Below are 20836 nucleotides of genomic sequence, written 5' to 3' on the forward strand. Positions count from 1 at the left end.
GACGATTTCACTTAAGAGCCAAAATGCCAAGGACCATACCTAGGACTGGAACCATAACATCTATTGTTCCCACATGGCTAACTAAATTAGGGCTACCCCAGCCAGCTCAAGCTGGATGGATATGATGCTGAGAAGCAACCTGTGGCCCACATCTCTTTCACTTTGAAATGTGAAGTTTTCACCTGACCTTGGCCCGCAAATACCAGCGGGCCAAGCTCAGGTGAAAACTGCAAAACCCTGGTATCTCCTCTTTTGAGCAAACAGCTTCGAACGAGCATGTCCATTTTCGGCACTGGCGCCGTCCTTCTCGTTATGCACCACTCAGGCGAAGCGCAGCTCACTTTTACTTGTGGTGGGACGCTGGGGCAGCACAACCCTTCGCTTCAGGAAGATCTTTCCCCGGCCAGCGACCGAGGGGCGTTCTCCGGGCACCTGCCCCCCGCCCCGCCCCGCTCCGGGGCCGCTTCCTGCGCGCCGCCCCGCCCTCTCCGGACGTGCGCGGCGCGGCCATGGCGGCTGTGGACATCCGAGGTAGGCCCGGGGCTCGGGCGGCGCTCGGGGCTCTCTCCCCGCGGCTTCGGGGCTCTGCCCGCCGGCCTGGGCTCAGCTCCGCCTGCGGGGCAGAGCCCTCCGCGGGGCGGCCGCAGGAGGGGGTCGGTGTGGTGGTGTGACGGTCCTCGGAAGCTGGAACGGCCGGGCGGAAAAGCTTCCCAAAAAGCAGCTTTCTTGGATGTGCGGCAGGCTGCGAGCGTGTGCTCAGGGCCGCCTGGGGAAAGCAGGCTTCCTTCTAGTAGACTCTGCCTTTTCAGGGGGGATAAAAAGGTCCTGCAATGAGATGAGGACGTAAGGGAGAAGCTAAAGAAGAGAGTTCCAGCTCTGAAGTGTGGGGGAAAGTGGGAAGCCCTGGCGCGTGTGTGGGACTTGAACAGGACCAGAGCAGCGAGTGGGGTTGGTCATCTTAAGAACACTTCAGGTGGATGTGGTGAGGCGGGCCAGGTGTTAGGAAAGCCGGAAAAAAGCTGAAGTAAAAAAAAAAAAAAATTTGAGTGTGGAGTAAGGGATATGAATAAAAAAAAAATTATGTTTGAAGAAGTGATATTTGACTGAAGTGTTAAAGAATATTTATGTTGTAAGCAAAGTAGAAGTTAAATTGTTACCATGAATTTGAGCTTTGAGAGAAGTTGTGGTTCAGAGGCCACAGGAACGGAAGTTGTTTTTCTCTGTAAGAGTGTCTGGATGGAATAACATCAGAAGCCTGTGTGGTGGAGTCTCAGAGAATGAACAAGAGCAGGTATTTAGGGAAATCTCACGAAGGATCAGTTTTGATAATGCCCCAGGTGTTTTCTCCTTTTTTGTCTTCAAATTCTTAATGGTTATGTGTGGTCCTGTGTGTTTTTCTGACTGCCTTGTTTGAGATTACATGAAGGAGCTATGTAGACAATTAATGGAGGAGCGCTGTTTTAAGTTATTAGCTGATGTGAGAGCCTTCTGTCTTACTCCAGCTAATTTAAGCTCCCTCAAAGTCTTTTATCTCATATAGTTCAATATATTAAGTAGATTTTGAGGCATACTTCTATTTTTAATCTATCTGCAGTGGATTAACCCTGGCTGGGTTAAAGCCACTCTGTCACCTCTTTTCTCGACCAGACAGGGGAGAGAGAATATAATGAAAGCCTTGTGGATTAAGATCTGGACAGGGAGAGATCACTCATCAGTTACTGTCCTGGGCAAAACAGACTCGCTTTGGGGAAATTATTTGAATTTATTACCAATTAGATCCAAGGAAGATAATGGGAGATAAACCCAAATCTTACAAACACCTCCATCACTCCTCTTCTTCCTGGGCTTAACTTCACTCTGAAGTTCTCTAACTCTTCTCCCCCAAGCAGCAAAGGTGGACAGGGAATAGGGTTGTGATCAGTTCATGCATGCTGACACTGCCACTCTGTCCTCCTCACCAGGAGGACTCTTGACAGTCTTCACTGCTCCAAGGTGGGATCCCTCCCACAGGAGACAATCCTCCGTGAATTTCTCCAATGCTGTTGTTCCGAAATGGGCTTTTTCACCTGGTGGAAGAAGCCCACCTACACAACAGAGTTGAGGTATCTGATTTACTGCTCTTAAATCCCGTATCAGCCTGTATGTCTGAGAGCAAGGCTTCTTTACATTAAGTTCATATTGCTACTCTGAGCAGCAATCAGTACTGCATCCAGGATGTCCTTTTCAGGATCCTTTGAGGTCTGGTTCATTGGTAAGCAGATTTGAGCTTTCCATGCCTTTTTCTTTGAGATGCATACTTATAAACAGTTCTCAGAAAAAGTTACTTCAGCATTCAGCTTGCATGGTAAGTCTTGTCCTGACAATGGAAGGGGACATTCTGGCATGTAGAAACTCATGAGTCAGTTTAGTAGGTCCAATTGGGACAGTCCATGAGCTGTAAGAATGGCCATAAAACCCTTTTTCCCATTGCCCCAGCAATCTGTATTGTAACTTTACTAAGCAGGGCCTTGCCTCTCTTTATTACAGAATGTGTGGCTCTGCTGTTGATCAGAAGTCTATTGTTCTATTTTCTGGTTGTACTGGAGCTATGAGGTCTGCCAGGAATGCCTTGATGTTTTCCACCAGTCCCCTCCTCTCATAGTCAGAAGTAATTTTTACATCTAATTGTCCCTTCCTGCCTGCCAAGAATACATTGATTCAAGCCAAAGGGTGGGAGCCCTTTCTGACCCCAGTGCCCCCTGCCTATTGCTTTCCTTTTACCTTCTTTAGTACCATTCTCCTCTTCTTCACTGTAAACAGGTATTGAATATAGCCTGCATAACTCCCCCAGTTAGGGTTATTAGTCAACATGATAGTTTCCAAAAGCTGATACATTCCAGTAAAACAGATTTAAGCCTAGCCACTTTGGTTAAGTACCTAAAAAATGAATGGGACTCAGGTAGGGGTGAAGCTGATATAATATTCCCTGAATTTGGGGAACAGAAAGGTTAGAAATTAAGCTAGAGTGTTGGATGATCAATGGGTCTACCTATGAAAAACCATCCCAGATGTCTCTGCATGACACATCAAAACAAGTAATGAAAAAGCCAAAATTTTGCAGCTCTGAAAAATGGTGTAATTTTACCATGTATCCCTTTGGGCCTACCATCATGTGGGGCTATCATTTAAATTCGAAATGGAATGTAGTATTAGTGAAACTACAATGAAGTATTAGTGAAACTACAACAACTGCATTTTCACCAATCCAAGAGTATTAGAATATTTTCTCTCCACAAATTTTTGAAATCAGGCCATGTGTTGTCTGAAATACAGGTCTTCAATAAATTTTGTTTAATCCATCTTGGTCTCTGAAATTGGCAGAAGTAATAATGCCGATCAATATTCGGCACTTAAACCAACCTGCTCACAATTTTTAAGTGCCTTCTGTGCAGGATGGTTATCTTGGTTACACAGGCAATCCCTCACTTTTCCAAAATTACCAACATTTCTGCAGCACCCAGAGCTGAGTCAGGATGGACCAGTGCCCATTGTCACAGTGACCATGGCCTCTGACCTGCCTTACCCTCTGGACCAGCTTTGAGGCTACTTTGCCCAGGTGAACATGACCTGGCAGCTCTGCAGGGCCTGGCAACTTGTGGGGCTGCTCGGCGTGGCTGGTATTGCACTCGGCATTGGGAGAAATGTGAACAAAGTGCTCCAGCATGGGTCCCCCAGAGGGTTGCAAGTCCTGCCAGCGAACCTGCTCCAGCTTGGCCTCCTCTGTCCAAGGGACCAGAGGTCCTGTCAGGAGCCTGCATCGGCGTGGCTTCCCATGGGGTCACATTCTCCCTTGGGCATCCACCTGCTCCAGTGGGGGGGTCCTCCAGGGGCTGCGGCTGGATCTCTGCTCCACTGAGGGGGACAGACACTTTATGGTCTGTGCTTATCTCTGTAGGACATGGAGGAGCTTCCAGCAGCTTCTCACTGAAGCCACCCCTGTAACTCCCCCTACCAAACCTGGTCAGGAAAACCCAATACCCTGTCAGGCTACTTTAGTATTCTTCTTGCATTGTCAAAGCATAGTGCTGAGCTACCTGGCCAATAAGGCCAGGTTCAGCACATTGTGTGAATTACTCTTCCTTTTTGCCATGGGTTGCTGGCTTGTCTTCCAAATTGTCTTGAAGGTCATGACAGATTGGCAGTATTGTCAGAAGCAATTTACTTTTGTATCTGTGATGCAAATTCCACAAGAAATGCTTTGCACAAGATGTCCTATTTTTGAAAGGAACAGGGAAGCAGGAACGCCATTCTTTCTTATACCCAAAATAAACAGTACACCCTTCAGTATGACAGCTATGTCGGGTTCATGGTTTGTTTTATTCTTCCCAAGAATAGTTAAGAGAACAATCTTGCGAGTTACAAAGGCAATTATAAATACTGGCACTAAGCAGCTGTGGATAATTGAGTCTTAGAGTCCAGCTTTATATTCCATTTTATGATACATTCATCAGTCTATATACAGCATGATAGATATATATATATATATATATCTCTAAGGCTCGCCTGACAATCCTCTGAGAATTGCAGGTATTGTTAATCATACAAACAAAGAAAGTTTGTATTTGAAGTATAATGTGAGAGCTTATTATGAGAAGAATGCAGGTGCTTAAGATTTTTTGAAAGGATAGCTCTTTTGGATTTGAATGGCATTTGGAATAAACAGCATTACCAACAACTTGGGTGCTTAATAATGGATCTTAGTGCTGTGTTTCTGAGATTTCCTTTTCTGTAGTGAGGAGAGAGAATAGTCTGTGTGAAATAACTTGAATGCCTCTAGACTTCTCCATCCCTTTCCCTGCCCTGCATGAAGCAGTTGGGCTAAAAATGCTGACATTAGCAAGGAGAAATGGTTTACATGTAGCTATTTCTGTTGCATTTTCCCTGGTTTGCTAAGGAGGTAGTGTTGCTTTATAACTCTTCCTCAGAAAAGCTGCTAGTAGTGTAGAGCTGACATTTTTGGAAGTGATCTGATGATCCTTAAGCATGCTGAATTGTCACAGAAGTAAAATATTCTCATTGGAATGATAACTAGGAGTTCAGGGTATGTATATAATGTGTGAACTTTAGGGAGTGGTTCCTGTGAGGAGGGAATTTGAGATCTTCAATCAGTCTTCAGTGACTTCTCATCACATATGTTTTTTTTTAATCTAAACAATGCATGTCTCTTCCTGCTTTCTTGTGTCTAGGAAGTTCTGTTTGCTGCTGCTATGAATCAGTGAATTTCAGGGCTTTTTTCCAAGGTTCCTCCTGGATCTCCAGTGTTAGCAAGTTTGTTGCCTGTGGAACTGGTTGTTGACACTGGTTTCTTTGATGTGCCTGAAGAACATTTTGCTGCAGCGTGATAACAAAATGCAGGGACTTTAATTCCTATTTCCCTAAATCTGCAAGAATTTAACTGGCCTATTATGACTTGTAGCTTATATGATCATTTAAAAAGCTTGCTTTTTAATATAATTGTTAGTGTTCAGTAGTTTGATACCTGTAATATCCACTGAGTTATGGAACAAGTAATTTGCTGCAGGCAATTTAGCAGATTAACTTTTTAGCCAGGAGTAGAATCTCTTGTTCAAGATTAGTGGGAAGCAACTGCCCAAATATAGCATCTTTGTGTTTACTGTTGGTTTTTGGGTTGTGTTGGGGTTCTTTTTGTTTTATTTGTTTGTTTTTTGTATACTGCTAAGAAACCTGAAGAAGGTTAAAGGTTATCAATTATTATTTGAACTCTATGAAATAGTTCTTTCTTGTTAACTGGTGTGTTTGTGTTCCATCTCCTTTCTCTGCTGTTGTTGTTAACTGCTGTAAATTTACTCTTGGATGTATTTGTAATGGTTTTGACTGCTTTGATATTCAATGTAGATTTATTTTCCCAGATAATCTGTTGGGGATTTCCTGGGTTGACAGCTCCTGGATTCCAATATTAAACAATGGGAGTGTGTTGGACTATTTCTCAGAGCGAAGTAACCCTTTCTATGACCGAACATGTAACAATGAAGTCGTCAAAATGCAGCGGATGACCCTGGACCATTTGAAGTAAGTTGTAATTTGCATCTGGTTGATGTGCAGTATCCCTTGTCCCTCCATTCAGAGGCTTTGGTGACTGATTGGAAGCATGCTGGAAAGCTCATTCTGTTCTGTGCTTTTTAGTCCCACCACTTTCCAGCAAGGCCAGCTTTTTCTGTATTTGGATGTTTTCTCCTTCTTCTTATGCCATCTCAAGGAGGTGTTAAGCTTTAAGGATTCTGTGTATCTTTTGAGATTCCAGTAAATCACCCTTTAGATATTTCTCTGACATAGAAAAGCTGTATTCTCTAATCCTCCCTGCTCAACAGCACCTGAGTAGTGTAATGTAGTTAAATGTTTTTTCTGCAGTGAATAGAGTTTATGTTGGGGGATACTTTGAGTTCATAAATAGTTTGTGTTTCCATATACTGCTGGCTGTGTGCCATAATTAGTACATAATTCCTCCAAGGAGCTGGCTTTTTAGTTTGGATAATAAGAGTAGTGAGTGTTGTAAATAAACTGGTCACATATGGTTGTGTATTGAGATTGCATGTGCAAGTTAACTTTCTTTTCAGTTCCCCATCTGCTATGCTGAGCACAAGCGAGTTGTTCGAGAGCTATTTAAAGACTCCACAATATGATAAGGAGTTTGCAAGCAGAGTTAGAAGTCCATTGGTAAAGTCACTTGTGCTCAGTGTGGTTGCAGAGAGGCCTTTACAACAGACACACAGATGGTCACATCATACACCAGTTCTTTGTTGCTGTATTTAAATGACATCTCCATGATGACAGATTATCTTTTTTGCTATTTATCTGTTGCTAATATATTCTAGTTGTGTTGTGTCAGGTTGTTATAACTCCCTTTGTCTATGCACCTAGGGTTTGATAGCTCAGTAAAGTCCTTTGCCTTTATTTACTGCACATTACAAAGAAGAGCTTTCAAAGCATCAGGACTTTGTTGCTTTGTTGCCAGACCCTTTGGTTGCTCTTCACGTCCTACAGATTTTACTTGGAGGAAGATACTTACTGTGGTTGTTTCTTTCTCAGCCAGATGGTTGGAGTGGAGTACATCCTTCTCCATGCTCAGGAGCCCATTCTCTTCATTATCCGAAAGCAGCAAAGGCAATCTCCAACACAAGGTACTGTCACTCACTTCTTGCCCCTGTTGAGAAGCCCAATCAGTCAGTTGTTTTTATCAGTTCCTAAATTGTGTTTAAGCATTTCTGCTTCCCCTTTTCTGTCTTAATCTCCAGTCGAACTGGGAGGGTATGAGGCTTTGTGGTGGGGAGATCCTTTCTGCAGCAGTTCCCTGCAGTGTGCCAGCAGCAGGGAGTGCCATCTTGTGGGGAAATGGGAACAGCGAATGAGAGAGAGCAACCCTGTGCTACATTTTCCTACAGGAAATTGCTAATGGCATTCATTCCATTTATCTGTTAGGCCATCTGTTAGCAAGAGTGTCCATATCTTGTTATGATGGAGTCTTGTGGTAACAGCACCATTCCTTCCTATAGTGTCATTTTCCAGTTTTTAAATCAAACACCTTAGCTTTTTTTTTTCCCCATCTGCGTGCAGTTGGCTTTGTTATTCCTTTTTAACCTTGAATTTGTTTGCATCCGTGTGATTAATCAAACATGTAGCCACATTTCACTAGTTATTGGATTGTCTTATCTGTTTACTACATGTTCATATAACATAATTTAGGTTATTTCAGAGTAAGCTTTGTAGGAAAGAAAGGCAGGGTTAGTGCTAAATATTTCTTCTCTTTGTTAGGGGTTTAGGTTCTGTATATGCATTTTGGTCTTTACAGGGCTTTGCCTTGTCTTGTAATGTTTCTTATTTGCTTGTATCAGATAATAGTCTGTTTACATTGCAGTTCCAAACTGAGAAAACATGTATGATTGATTCTTTAGTATGTTGTTTTATTTCTTAATTAGAGATTTTCAACATAGCTTCTAAAAGTGAGTATAGAATTATTGTACAGCCCTTAATTTCTGGCTTTGACACCTTTCAGATTGAGACTAGAGTTGGAGCTACCATAGTATGTGTGTTTAGACTTATGCTGTAAGGCAGATGTATGTTTGGTGGAACTTAACTGAGAATTTTTTTCCCACTGTGACTGTAGAGTTTGTGCTGGGTACCTTAACTGAGTTGCATAGTTCCCTAGCTGAGATGTTACCATGTGTTTTATTTCATCAGGGTACAAAAATGAGTGTATTTGCCACATGGGAATGGGGATGTAAAACTGAGATTTAATGAGTTCATAGCTAGTGTAGGATACTCAAATACAACTGATGCAGGCCTGTCTTATGACTTCTGTGTGTTTTTAAAACATATTTATTTATATATTAAATTCTTAAAGACTGTTTGAAGTGATATTAGAAAAATCTTTAGATCAATGATTAGGGAGAGTTGCCTGTCTAGGAGAGTAGGACCTGGTACAGAGCTGTGAGACAAAAAAACTGCAGTTCTGTGTCTTGCTCGATTTGTAAAGAAGTGCTAAGCATCCTTCTTCTTTTGAGAAGTGGTACTGGCTGTAATATGCACCCAGCTGTCTGGGACTGCTAATTTAAGTAGGTGTCCATGCTTCATAAAATGCAATTACTGGATGAATTGTTAGTAGAGATGGAGGAACTGGAACACACATGTGCACAAGTAATGTCCTTAGGAATGTGAAGCTGGGAGCATTGCTATGGTTTCTCAATTGAACAGTGTTTGGCAGAGTTACGGGGGCAACTGTAATGTTCCTCTGCACTGCAGTTCTAATGAACAGGAATTTTTGATTGGTCATGAGAGGTTCCAAATCTGATTTAGCAAATGCTTTTGGAAGGTAGTCTTTTTTTGGCAGAATGTTACTAATTTAGAAAAGCATGCTCTGTGTGTGCTTCACTCCATTGGGTCTGAGAAATCTAGCTGAGAGGACTGTAGAAGTTAGAGAAAACGGAGTCCAGAACAATGATATCTTACATTGTAGTGGGCTTCTATTGGTAGCCAAGGCTAGTGGAATTACTTCCAGAGCAGTTCACTTGACTAGTAATAGCTCTAGTGTACTCTGAAAACCCCGGTTCTGTGAAGCAAATCATTTGCTTGCAGTAGGACAGGACTTTACAGCGCATACTTTTCTATCTGTAAAGCAGACATTGGTTTTTCTCTCCTTATCAGTCTGTGCCTAAGGTGCAAATAAAGCACCTTGAAGGAAAGGTTAACAAGAGAAAATTTTGTGATAAGAGATTCTCAGTTGCTGCTACGACTGACATTCAGCAACAAATACACAGCCTTCAGGCAGAGCTTTAAATTGATTCCACGTTTTTCTTCTTTTCCTTCCCACAGTTATGCCATTGGCTGACTACTACATTATTGCTGGAGTGATTTATCAAGCCCCTGACTTAGGATCTGTCATTAACTCCAGAGTTGTAAGTGCTCTGTGCATTTGATGCATACTGGTTTATATCTGTTTTTACTTTTGGTTGTCCCCCAGGTTGTTTAAATATCTCCTTCACTATTCTGAGGAAAGATCTTGTGTAGTAAGGGTGCAGTAACTTAAAACAAACCCCACTGCTTAATATTGTGTGCATCCCACATGAAAATGCAGGATCTTGTGAGAATGCAGTATTGCCCAGAAACTAGGATACATTGTTTGAGGACAAGGGATCAGAATAAGCGAAGCTACACAATTGACAGAACAGCATGAAGCTTGAATAATCAGAATTTTAAAATTATTTGACATATGTATGTAATAGTAATTAAATACATAATAGTGAAGCTTGCTTCGGAAAGTTAATGTTAAGCTAATAGGATATTTCTTTTTAAATGAGGCATATGTTTTTAATTGATGTGGTATTTCTTCTTAAATTGGATGCTCAAGTTTATTTTGATTCCTTCTGTTCTTGTAAACTATTGGCTTTTTGCAAGTTTTCTCTGTCAGTTTAAAAAAGCACTCCAGAAGAGCCTTGTGAGAACCTGTTAAAGAAATTACATTCTCAGTCCAAAACTGGATATTCCAAGTTCCCTTCCCAGAACAAAAATGAATATAGAATATTAATTTTAAAATACTTACCTTCAAAAATTTACATTGTGTTTTCTCCTTGAGTTGTGAACTCAATGCCTTACATTCTTGTTCTGAAAGCTCACTGCAGTGCATGGAATTCAGTCTGCTTTTGAAGAAGCTATGTCCTACTGTCGCTATCACCCATCCAAGGGCTACTGGTGGCATTTCAAAGACGAGGAAGAACGAGGTATGATTGCTAGCTTCTCCTGCATACTTTGGGAGAGGAAAGGAATGTAGGGAAAAGCTTGAGGCAATGCACAGTGATGGTGGAGAAGTGAGATAAAGTTTCTGAAGGGTAAGTTAGGGCTCTCTACCAGCTGAAAGGAATTTTGCCCTTCTGTGCTGGTGGGAATGAACATCGAAGCATGGGTGGGAGATGAAAAAAATGAACTGTGTGTCAACAAAGTGGGCAACTCTTCAACCCACTGGGGACCAAAACACATTAACACATTTTCAGAAGCCAGACCAGTTTGTCAGGAGGTAAGAATCATCATTAATCTGTCTTCCACCAAAAAAAACAACCTATGTCAGTAAGAAAATGGAGGAAAAGTTCAGAGGAGAGACAAATACCAACTTGTCATACAACAAAGAGCTGCTAAGAGAAAATAAATTTTAATACATCTCTCTCTAATATTTCTGTGACTTGCAGAGAAAACTAAACCAAAAGCCAAGAAGAAAGAAGAGCCAAGCTCTATTTTCCAAAGACAACGAGTAGATGCTTTGCTTTTAGACCTAAGACAAAAGTTTCCACCCCGATTTGTCCAGGTATGACACTCAAAAGCCACAGTTTTACTGTAACTTAGAACTTGAAAGACAGTCATAGGTATTTAAACAGGAGAAACTGAATGGGAACTTTGTGTATTTCTGCAATAGTAATGTGGATAGGATCACAAACTTGACGTGGAAGGCTCATAATAGTGTGTAGGATCTCCATTTGTAATCACTGGAGTCATCAAGACCTTGGCAAAACTATGAGAGTGAATTTTATTATACACCTTCCTTATCTGATCACAGAGGGTCTGTTCTCAGCTATCTGATGTTGCTGATGCTTCCAGTTTCCTCCTTTGTGAACTCAGTCAAGCCCCATCACAGTATTTATAGTTACTCCATTTTTCTAGAAAATCATTAGTTAGCATGGAAATTCTTGGCATTTTGTGAAGTTGTTGTGGTTACCTCTGATTGTCTTCAGTAGCCATTTGTTCCTCCAAGTCTTCTGCTTGGGAGCAAAGGAAATTATGTTTACAGCATCTCACAGAAGTGCTCGTAAGCCAGTCCTGGGAAAGACTGGCTAACTGCATATTTTTGTCTTTAATGTTTTTCAGTTGTCAAGGAAAAACTGGATGTTATAAAATACTAGCTGGATTTTGTTTAAAGTGTATTTAGGGACCCATTCTACCCTCACCTCTTAAATATAAATGCTTGCATTTAATTCCTAAATTAATCGCAGGAAGGGTTGAGGATTACAACTTCGCTTCCACTGATGTATTGGTTTTTTTTTTCTTCCCTCACAGCAAAAGCCTGGAGAAAAGCCTGTCCCAGGTAAAACTGTAATATTTTCACAAGATTTAAAAAATAGACTCTATATGCAGTATCTTTCAGTTGCTATGTAAGCTCTTGCTGCTGCTGCTGTGAGGTGGTTTGGAATTCTGGCATTACCAAATTGTGCAAAGTAATGGATAAGAGTGGAGACTTTGAGTTGATCATAGGCAACCTCCAAACAGGAAATGCATGAACTGTATCACTTCAATCTCTTCCATCTTTTTACAGATATAAGTATGAATTTATTCTCTGCTTATTATTCTTACACCTTTGAAAATATTGTTGACCTTGTGACATTAACAATATTTTCTAAATACTCTGAAGAGTGTTTTAGGAATGAAAATCAGAGGTTTAATTTTCTTTTGCTGTTACGTCTTTAGTGGATCAAATCAAGAAGGAACCAGAACCAGTCCCTGAAGCTGTCAAGACAGAGGAAAAAGAGACTGTAAAGAATGCTCAGAGTGCTGGTGCTAAAGGACCACCTGAAAAACGAATGAGACTCCAGTGAAGGGAGAAGCTATTGCACATCTGGATTAGTTTGAATCTGGAAAACAGAGGATTCTTGCTCTCTTTTCTTTATATTTAAGCTCTTCCACTGAGACTGACAATTCAGGGACTGAGATCCCTGTAACAGCTTTTTCTGTAGAAACCGCTCATGCAAATGTTAATGTCAGGATGTGACCTGCCTCAAATGAGGCAGTCTTCATCTTATTTTGAATGCTGACTTCTGAGAATGGTTTTTACATGGACATGTTCAGCAGCCTCCCGAAGTCTTTACAAACTCCTGCATCCTTTGTGTCTAGGTTTCCTATGTAAAAAGAAAAAAAAAAACCTTTTATATATAAAAAGGAATTGGAATTCTTGGCAAATAAAATTCCTGGCTGCTGGAATACCTTTCTTAAATGTATACCTTTTTAGTAGCAAATATGTTATATATGCTGGCAGCATTTTTTTTTTTTTTTGGTTGGACATTGGAAGATATTGTCTTCTATTTTGAGGAAGAAAAGTTAGATTACCCACTACATACTGCTGTGCCTCTAGTGTGCTTGGGATAAAAATAGAAGATTTGCTAAGTGGACCCTCAAATCCCTGTAGTTAGATGTTAGAATGGTCTCAGTTTCTAGATATTCTTGGACAAGGGTTAAGCTGATAGTTTATTATAGAAGTTAGTGTTTTGGGAGAGAGATTTATGGTGTAAAACAGGCTAAGATTTCTTGATGTTGCACACTCAGTGAAGCTGTTTATACTTCTAATTTTCCACTGTAACTCAGATACCAATCACAGCTCTTCCTCCTTGCTCCTGGCACTTCCTTGTTCCTTCATTAGGCACGTGCCTTTCAAACTTGCAGAAATGGGACAGTGGAAGAGAAACATCACTGACACCTATACACTTATTTAAGCATATTGCTTACATAAACCTTTTTTTTTCTCAGAAAAATTAGAAATCATATGTTGAAAAGAAATAACTATTAGTTTGGTTTTGGTTTTTCACTGAAGTAATGGAGCAAACCTTGAAATAGTTTGCTTTCTTTCCACAACTATTACCTGTTTTCATGCAGTAAACTGTGGTTAGCAAGAAAAAAAAATCTACACAGCAACCAAAATTTAGATAGGCAGAAAGACTAAAGTATGCTTAGATAGCTGTGTTAAATTTACCTTCAGGTTACAAAACACTCTTTTTCAGTAACTTAGCTATCCAGTCAGATCTGTTCATCACGGAATGATAGAAAGACCTGTCAGGGCTATTTGTTACTGAATGACAGATCCATGTCAGTTTTGTCATATAATCCAAAGCTTAAATGTTAAAAGATGCAGATATGCCAATAGCTGTTCTCAGTTAATGCAGATACAGATCTGAAATTCATATATTCATGTACTTGAGTGTGTATTAGGTTTATTTCATACCTGGATCAGGTTTGAACAGCCATTTCTCAAAATGTTGATAAAAGTAGGTAAGAAAATAGTGTGAACTATCAGATCAAGTGAAAATAGTTAGCACTTACTCTGGGATGCTCAAAACCACACAAGGTGTGTGAATATACTTAGAACAAAAGGGGTTTTGTTCATTTTTGTATTATAGAAATTCCTCTGAAAGCAAGTAGTGGAAGAAGCACAAAAGCCATTCCCTCATCTTACCCCCATGAAGGAAATGCAGGATTTCCAGAAATGAGGCAGGAATGGTGAGGCACCTCAGCAGTCCTTGCTGTTGATGGCCAGAATAAAGTCCTTGGAAATGGCCATTAAATGAGCTCAGAACCTGTATGTAATTTGGGAAAAGTTACCAAGACAGATGAAAAACTGCACTTAATGAAGATCTAGGGTATTGGGCTTCAGTTGTGTGGGGGTTTTTTGGTGTGGTTTTTTTTTGTTTGTTATGTTTTTTTAATGGAGAAAATTATCTATTCATGCACCAAGGAAATATTTAACACTACTAGCAGAAGAAAGTCTTGCTTATAGCTGAAGGCACACACAGCTGTGGCAAAAAATGCATGCTGCAATATAGTATGAGCAAAATATTCTATCAGTTGTGGGACTTCAGTATTGTGCAAGTCAATGTCCGAAAAGGAATTTCCCTAAAGTAGAAGGGTTAGATTAAGGGCAGTAAAATGAATAGGACAGAGTTTCTCATATGAGGGCACTGGGAAGACGAGTATTAAGTATTTATAAAACTGAGTAGTGAAACAAATAGAAAAGTGGACTCTTGTTCCGTCTTGTAGTACGAGAAGAGAGGGACACGTAAATGAATGTCAATTGGAGTTACATTTGGACTGAACCATTATACTCCATGCTCTGAATTTGAGCTGATCAGAGACAAGGGTGGAACATGAAGAGGCAGACTGTCCTCATATTTATATCTCTCAGCAGCCATTCTGTCTTCTGCAGAAATGCCTGGTGTCAACGGTGTCAGCTGGTGTCAAAGGCCATTAAAAAGGATGGATTCCTGGTCTGATCCCATCTGAGTTAAAGTGTCAGCATCTAAGCTATTGAGAGGATAGCAAATGGCTCCCATTCATGAAACAAGAATTTGAATGTGATAAACCTTTTCCAGGGGAACGATCTTTCCCTGAGCAAATTACATTTTAAAACAGTAAGGGATGTTACCAGTGTGTTGATTTCCTAGTAGCTGTCCAGTGCTGAAGGTTTGCCGTAAGGGGAACTGAATGATCTTCTGATCCTGTTAACTTGCTGACCAGATATTCTACTATAATTTCATCACTTAAGTGAGCTGAGATATTAATTTACTGAAGTGACATTATGTCAGATATTACTGTTGAAATGTTAAACAGATATCTTGTAGTCAGTAATGTTTTTCAGTGCATGAGAATCTAAACCTTTTCTCTCTTGGTATAGAGTCTGACTGTGAAGTCCAAAATCCTTCCAAAGGACGTTCAGTATTTCTAGCTTGTAGATGAAAGGGAAAGAAGCAAGCACTTCTGAAATCTGTTTGTGCATCACTTTCTTTTGTATAAAGGACATCCTGTCTTACCACAACCCAGATCACTGTCTTACGGTTGTGTCTTGCCAGAGCTGTACCCAAAATGGGGATGGTAGCCAGTGGTAGATGTACCTGTAAGTGTTCTCTTTCCAGTGATTTCTATGAAATCACAAGTCTTTAGAAAGGACATGATGTCCTCTTCTGTGTAAGGAAAATGGCTGCTGCATAAGTGCTGTCTGTAATTAAGGTACATTGTTGTAGGCATGTAGCAGCTGTGGTGTAGATAGGGTTGAGGATTTTATACTTGGTACTATTAGTTTACATCTATATTCTAGAACGTAGTGGAAGTGAAGTCTCCCCTGGTTCTACCTTTTTTCTTGGAGGGTGTGTATGCTGTAGTAGGGATATGCTAAGGTCACCACAGGGAATATTTCTGTACTTATTAATTTCTGACTCTAAGCCTTAGCCTGTTTCTGATGTCCACTCACAAATTATCCTATAATAAAAACAGCAAAAAAAAAAAAAAAAAGCAAAAACCAACCTTTTGAGATTTTATAACAGATTTTCCCGCTTGTGGTCTACCCAAATGATCCCTTTGCTCAACACAAACATCTGTGACAAGGAGTGTGAAGCTGAACTGGGGTTTGTCCTTGCTATGTCTGCTCAGGAGGAGAAATACCCATTAATTTGAAATGAAGATTATTAAAAGCTGGGAACGTGTTTGTGAGAGGCAAATTTACTGATTCCTCTCACAAGAGCAGGAATCAGTAAATTCTGTTCTGGCTCAAAGAGCAGAGTGGGCTGCCTGGAGGCGCCCGGGCAGCGCTCGGCGATGCCGCAGGTGCCGTTTTCCGGGCAGTGGTCCCGGCCCGGCCGGCACGGCGGCAGTTGGAGCCTCGGGGCGCTTCCGCCCGGGCCGGGCCCTTCCAGGTTCTATCCCCGCTCGGGCGGGGGCGGCCGATGCCGGCGGCCGCGATGGGGCCGCTGCCGGGGCTCCTGCTGCTGCTGCTGGGCGTGGCGGGGTGCCCCGGGGCCCGGGGGGCCCGGCCCGCGGAGCCGCGCGCCGCCTGGGTGACGGTGCCGCGGCAGCTGAGCCCCCGGGCCGGCGACGACGCCTCGGCCCTTTCCTACTGGCTGAACGTGGCCGGGCGGCCGCGGGTGCTGCGCCTGCAGCCCAGGAGGGGCCTGGTCTCCCGCCCCTTCACCCTGGTCACCTACGGCCGGGACGGGGCCCGCCGGGAGGAGCACCCTTTCGTGCGGGACAACTGCTTCTACCAGGGCGACGTGGTGGGGAGCCCCGGCTCCCTTGTGGCCCTCAGCACCTGCGGCTGGGGCCTCCACGGCGTGCTCTGGGTGGAGGACGATACCTACCAGATCGAGCCCGTCCCCAATGATCCGGCCTTTCGGCACATTCTCTACCGCATGGAGGAAGACACCAGCCCTGAGGGAACCAGCTGCGGACTGACGCCGGAGGTGCTGCAGCAACAAAAGGCTGTGCTGCCGTGGTTCAAGGCTCCCAAGTCAGCGGGGGAGAACGAAAAGCTGAGGGACTGGTGGACGCACATCAGGTATGTGAAGATGGCACTGGTCGTGGACCACGTGCGGTTTGTAAAGTCAGGCAGGAGCGAATCCCAAGTCTTGAAGCACGTCATGCAACTCATCAATACTGCGGACATTTTGTTCAAACAGCTTTCTGTCCGGCTGTTTCTTGTGGGACTGGAGATCTGGACTGAAAAGAACTTCATAAATATTACTAACTCTATTCCCCAGGTACTTAGTGCTTTTAACGGCTGGAGAAAGTCAAACCTGGCACCTCGGATGTACCACGATGTTGCTCACTTACTTGCATATCAGTGGTTTGGAAGCAGCCTGGGATTGGCATATATAGGGACAGTGTGTGACAGCCACTGGAAAGCAGCTGTTATTTCCTTCACTGACAAAAAGTTGTCTTCAGTTGTTATCACATTTTCCCATGAGCTGGGCCATAATCTTGGGATGGTCCATGATAAACCGGACTGTAATTGCAAACGCAAGACGTGCATTATGCATGAACACAATAGTGAAACGGATTCGTTCAGTGACTGCAGTTACAAAGAGTACTTTGAGCTGGTTGTAAATGGTGCTCCGTGCCTTCGTCAGCCACCAGCACCTGGCACTTTCTACACTGGGATAAGTGAATACTGTGGGAATAAGATAGTAGAAAGCGGAGAGCAATGTGACTGTGGTTCAGCAGCAAGCTGCCGAAGGGATCCTTGTTGCCGCGTAAACTGTACATTTACTGCAGGTTCAGACTGTGCATCTGGAAAATGCTGCAAGAACTGTAAGGTCCTTCCAGCAGGAACACTCTGCAGAGCAAGTGCTGGCAGCTGTGACCTGCCAGAGTATTGCAATGGGATTTCCCATCAGTGCCCACTGGATGTATACCTACAAGATGGAACTCCTTGCAATGATGGTGTTTATTGCTATCAAGGAAAATGTTCTTCCCACAGTGAAAAGTGCCAGCGTCTCTTTGGCAAACAAGCCAAGGTTGCCCCTTTAGATTGCTTCAAAGCAGTGAATACTCAAGGTGACCGGTTTGGGAATTGTGGTATTCGTGACAATATCTATTTTGCAAAATGCAGTGCTAAGAATGTCTTATGTGGTAGGATTCAGTGTGAAAACATAGTCATAATACCTTTCTTGCAGAACCATGTAACTCTAGTCCAAACTCCTGTTCGAGATAAAAATTGTTGGGGACTCGACTATCATGTAGGGATCCCAACAGCAGATGTGGGAGCTGTGGAAGATGGCACACCATGTGGCAGTGATATGCTTTGTATCAACAGGACGTGCATGAGTGTATCAGTGCTGAACTACGACTGCAATATGACAAAGTGTCATGACAGAGGAGTGTGCAACAATCTCAAGAACTGTCACTGTGAGTATGGCTGGGCTCCTCCATATTGTGAAACGGAAGGATATGGAGGTAGTGTTGACAGTGGACCCCCTCCACCCAGGAAGACTGAGAGAGCAATAGTAAGACTAGTGCTATTTGGGTTTTTTGCTATGTTTATCGTTGGAGTAGCCCTTTCCATCTGTTATAGGCAGAAAGTAGAGGGATGTCTTGCGAAGATAAAAGCCCAATTCCATAAGGCTTTTCAGAGACGGAAAAAAAAAGAAGTTCCTAAAGAAAACTCACCTGCTGGTGAGTTAAAATCCACCAAAGATAAAAAAGCAGTATCTTGGGATGCTATTGAGGAAATATCCCTTGGTAACTCATCAGAATAATTTAGCAGGTTCTGAACAGCCCTAATCTCATGTGATATCATTAAATGCAGAGTAAATCTTATCTCTGTATATTTTCTTTTAAATTAATAAATGCAGGCAGTAAGGTATGCTGTTCTTTGTACCCTCAGCTCTTAAACTGATGTAATTAAGTAAACTGCAGGTATTGTGTTTATACTTCATATCAACAGTATAAAAATGCAAACTTCTTAAAACAGGAGTAGATAGATGACTTATGTGGTAGGATTCAGTGTGAAAACATAGTCAAAATACCTTTCTTGCAGAACCATGTTACGTAGTCCAAACTCCTGTTCGAGATAAAAATTGCTGGGGTCTCTCATAGGGATCACTATCACATAGGGATGCCAAGAGCAGGTGTCAAACTACTTGCTACTCTACATCCTACTCTACTGCTTCAATTTCCTTCTTCACCTAATGTTTTCTTCAATTCAGTGAGAGAGATGTTTATGAACATCTTTTGTCATTGGTTAACAGCCAAAGAGAAAAAATTGCACTTGCAGTCTCCACTGGGTCCTTCCGGGCAAACCTTGAAGGTTCTGTGTCTCTGTGATTTAATTCACATCTGTGACATACAAACAGGTAAGGAACAGGTATTGCAGTGAGATACAGGTGTCTGTTTCACAAGTGCTTACAGCTGCGTACAGGGAGCAGCCCTTCAGGATGGAAGTAGACCACAGGGAACAGGGTCTTCCTTTTGTGGAAGAGTAGAGAAGGATTATCCAGATCACAACCAGGAAGCATTGCATTTCTGAACCATAAAGTATATGTCAGCAGTGTAGTGACACCAAATCTGGCATTTCACAAGAACAAATTGGTTTTATTTCCTGGAAATTTTCCAGTGTCTTGACTGCTGACTGCTTCTGAGAAGTGGTGTGTATTTTATAATCTCTAAGAGGAACTGTCTGTGGGGCTCCCCAAGTTAACTAATTTCTAAAGTATTTGGAATTATTCTGCACGTGTCCCCTACCTAGAATACCTGCAATATTTGATAGATACTTTATCTGACTATCTCAGGGGGTTTCTTTTGACTTATTCTTTGATTCTTTCTTCAGCTATAACAGAATGTGTCCTTGCAGCTCTTTGGAGTGCTACACAGAAGCATTGTCATTTTAATTTTTTTAACACAACATAAAATATGTCCAACTTCTGAAAAATATTAGGAACATGGAAATACCATTCAGTAAGTTTTATTATTATTATTTCTATTACAGTAGTAACTAGACCGTTCTATCAGATCAGCATGGAGAGGAGTCCAGATCACAGTTAAAACTTTTTTTAAAGGTGTTTCAGGATAAAGGGCTATAATGCACTTGTCTGCTAACAAAAGAATTATTTGTATTTAGAAAATAAAGAGCACTCTTTTGGCAAACATTCTGTAAAGGCAGGATAAGAACCCCAACACTTGGGAACATTTGGGAAGAAAGATATTGGTGACTCTACAAATTATTATGGTCAACTCTTGCTGCGTCCCAAATATATATGTTTTTAGAATATGTATTTTCCTGTAATTTTTTATGTGTATTTTGTGGTGTCCTGTTTCCAAAAAGGGCCAATTACATTATGATGGGATGTGAAATACAAAGCATGTGATTCACACTTTTTCCCAGCTTTTTGTCTAGAGCAAATGTATCCTTAAATATTTATCTATGCTGTCTGCAGAAATGAGGTAACACATTGTTTGTGTAGGCTGTGCTTATTGTCATGATAGAACATGGATGGTTTTGATTAGATGATGAAAACTTGATCCTGCATTTATGTCAAAAGGCAAGATAACTGCACTTGACTAACACCACATCTATTCCTCATAACCAGAGACCTTCTTTGGGGGTTGGGGGAGTGGGAGGGGTGTCCTCTGAGAAATAACAATTGTAATTCAGATATTGCAAACAAAGGATAGAAGATGGACAAGAGAGATGTGAGTTAATTGAAAGATGGAGATAAAAAGTAACAAAAGCACTACACCCAGCAACTTCCAACTACCTATGCACATCTAGTACCTACTAAAACGTTTTTATTTTGCTTTTTAAATACAAAAAGAGTGACAGAAGTTTCAGGTTGCCACCTTGATTGCCTGCCATTGTTGATCAGTAGTGTACTATAAATTGCCAAGTACAGATCTATGTTGAGACAGAGAAACACCGGAGTCAGGGAGTTCTTGTTTACAGAGCTGCACACTGAAGAGACAGAGGTGTAAATGAAAGCACAATTTAGCACAGAAAGCTTACTTGCAAATGCAGTTTTGGGAAAGATAAAGTAATAAAATTCTGTAGTTTCTGTTTTTCTCTATGCTTAAAGATTGTTCTGCAAAACTAGGACTTAATTGGGAGGAGGCTTTCAGTGAGCTTTGGATAAGAGTATTTCTGTATACTTTTCTCCCATTTCTTCTTGGGCCATATGAGCAAGACAAACATGTATCTCAACAAACCTAGTTTATGTTTCATAAAATGTGTAAGCTCCCTTTCTGAGATTTTCTCCTTAAAAATATTGTTGTT

General features: G+C 41.7%; 2 protein-coding genes across 2 annotated transcripts; both read left to right on the plus strand.

The window, feature by feature from the left end:
- The first annotated feature begins 466 nt into the window (after positions 1–466).
- On the plus strand, positions 467–12513 carry MED6 (mediator complex subunit 6). Its single transcript, XM_059849653.1, has 8 exons — positions 467–531; positions 5910–6069; positions 7087–7178; positions 9367–9449; positions 10163–10271; positions 10734–10849; positions 11596–11623; positions 12004–12513. Exons 1-8 carry the CDS (start codon positions 510–512, stop codon positions 12129–12131), a joined length of 738 nt encoding a protein of 245 aa, XP_059705636.1. The 5' UTR covers positions 467–509; the 3' UTR covers positions 12132–12513.
- A 2649-nt stretch (positions 12514–15162) lies between these two features.
- Positions 15163–20300, plus strand: ADAM20 (ADAM metallopeptidase domain 20). Its single transcript, XM_059848217.1, is given in 3 exon segments — positions 15163–15171; positions 15821–15921; positions 15923–20300. Coding segments are annotated over 3 exon segments (2514 nt in total). The 3' UTR covers positions 18327–20300.
- The last annotated feature ends 536 nt before the right edge of the window (positions 20301–20836 follow it).

Source organism: Haemorhous mexicanus, chromosome 6 (assembly GCF_027477595.1).
Source record: "Haemorhous mexicanus isolate bHaeMex1 chromosome 6, bHaeMex1.pri, whole genome shotgun sequence".
In the NCBI taxonomy this organism is placed as follows: domain Eukaryota; kingdom Metazoa; phylum Chordata; class Aves; order Passeriformes; family Fringillidae; genus Haemorhous; species Haemorhous mexicanus.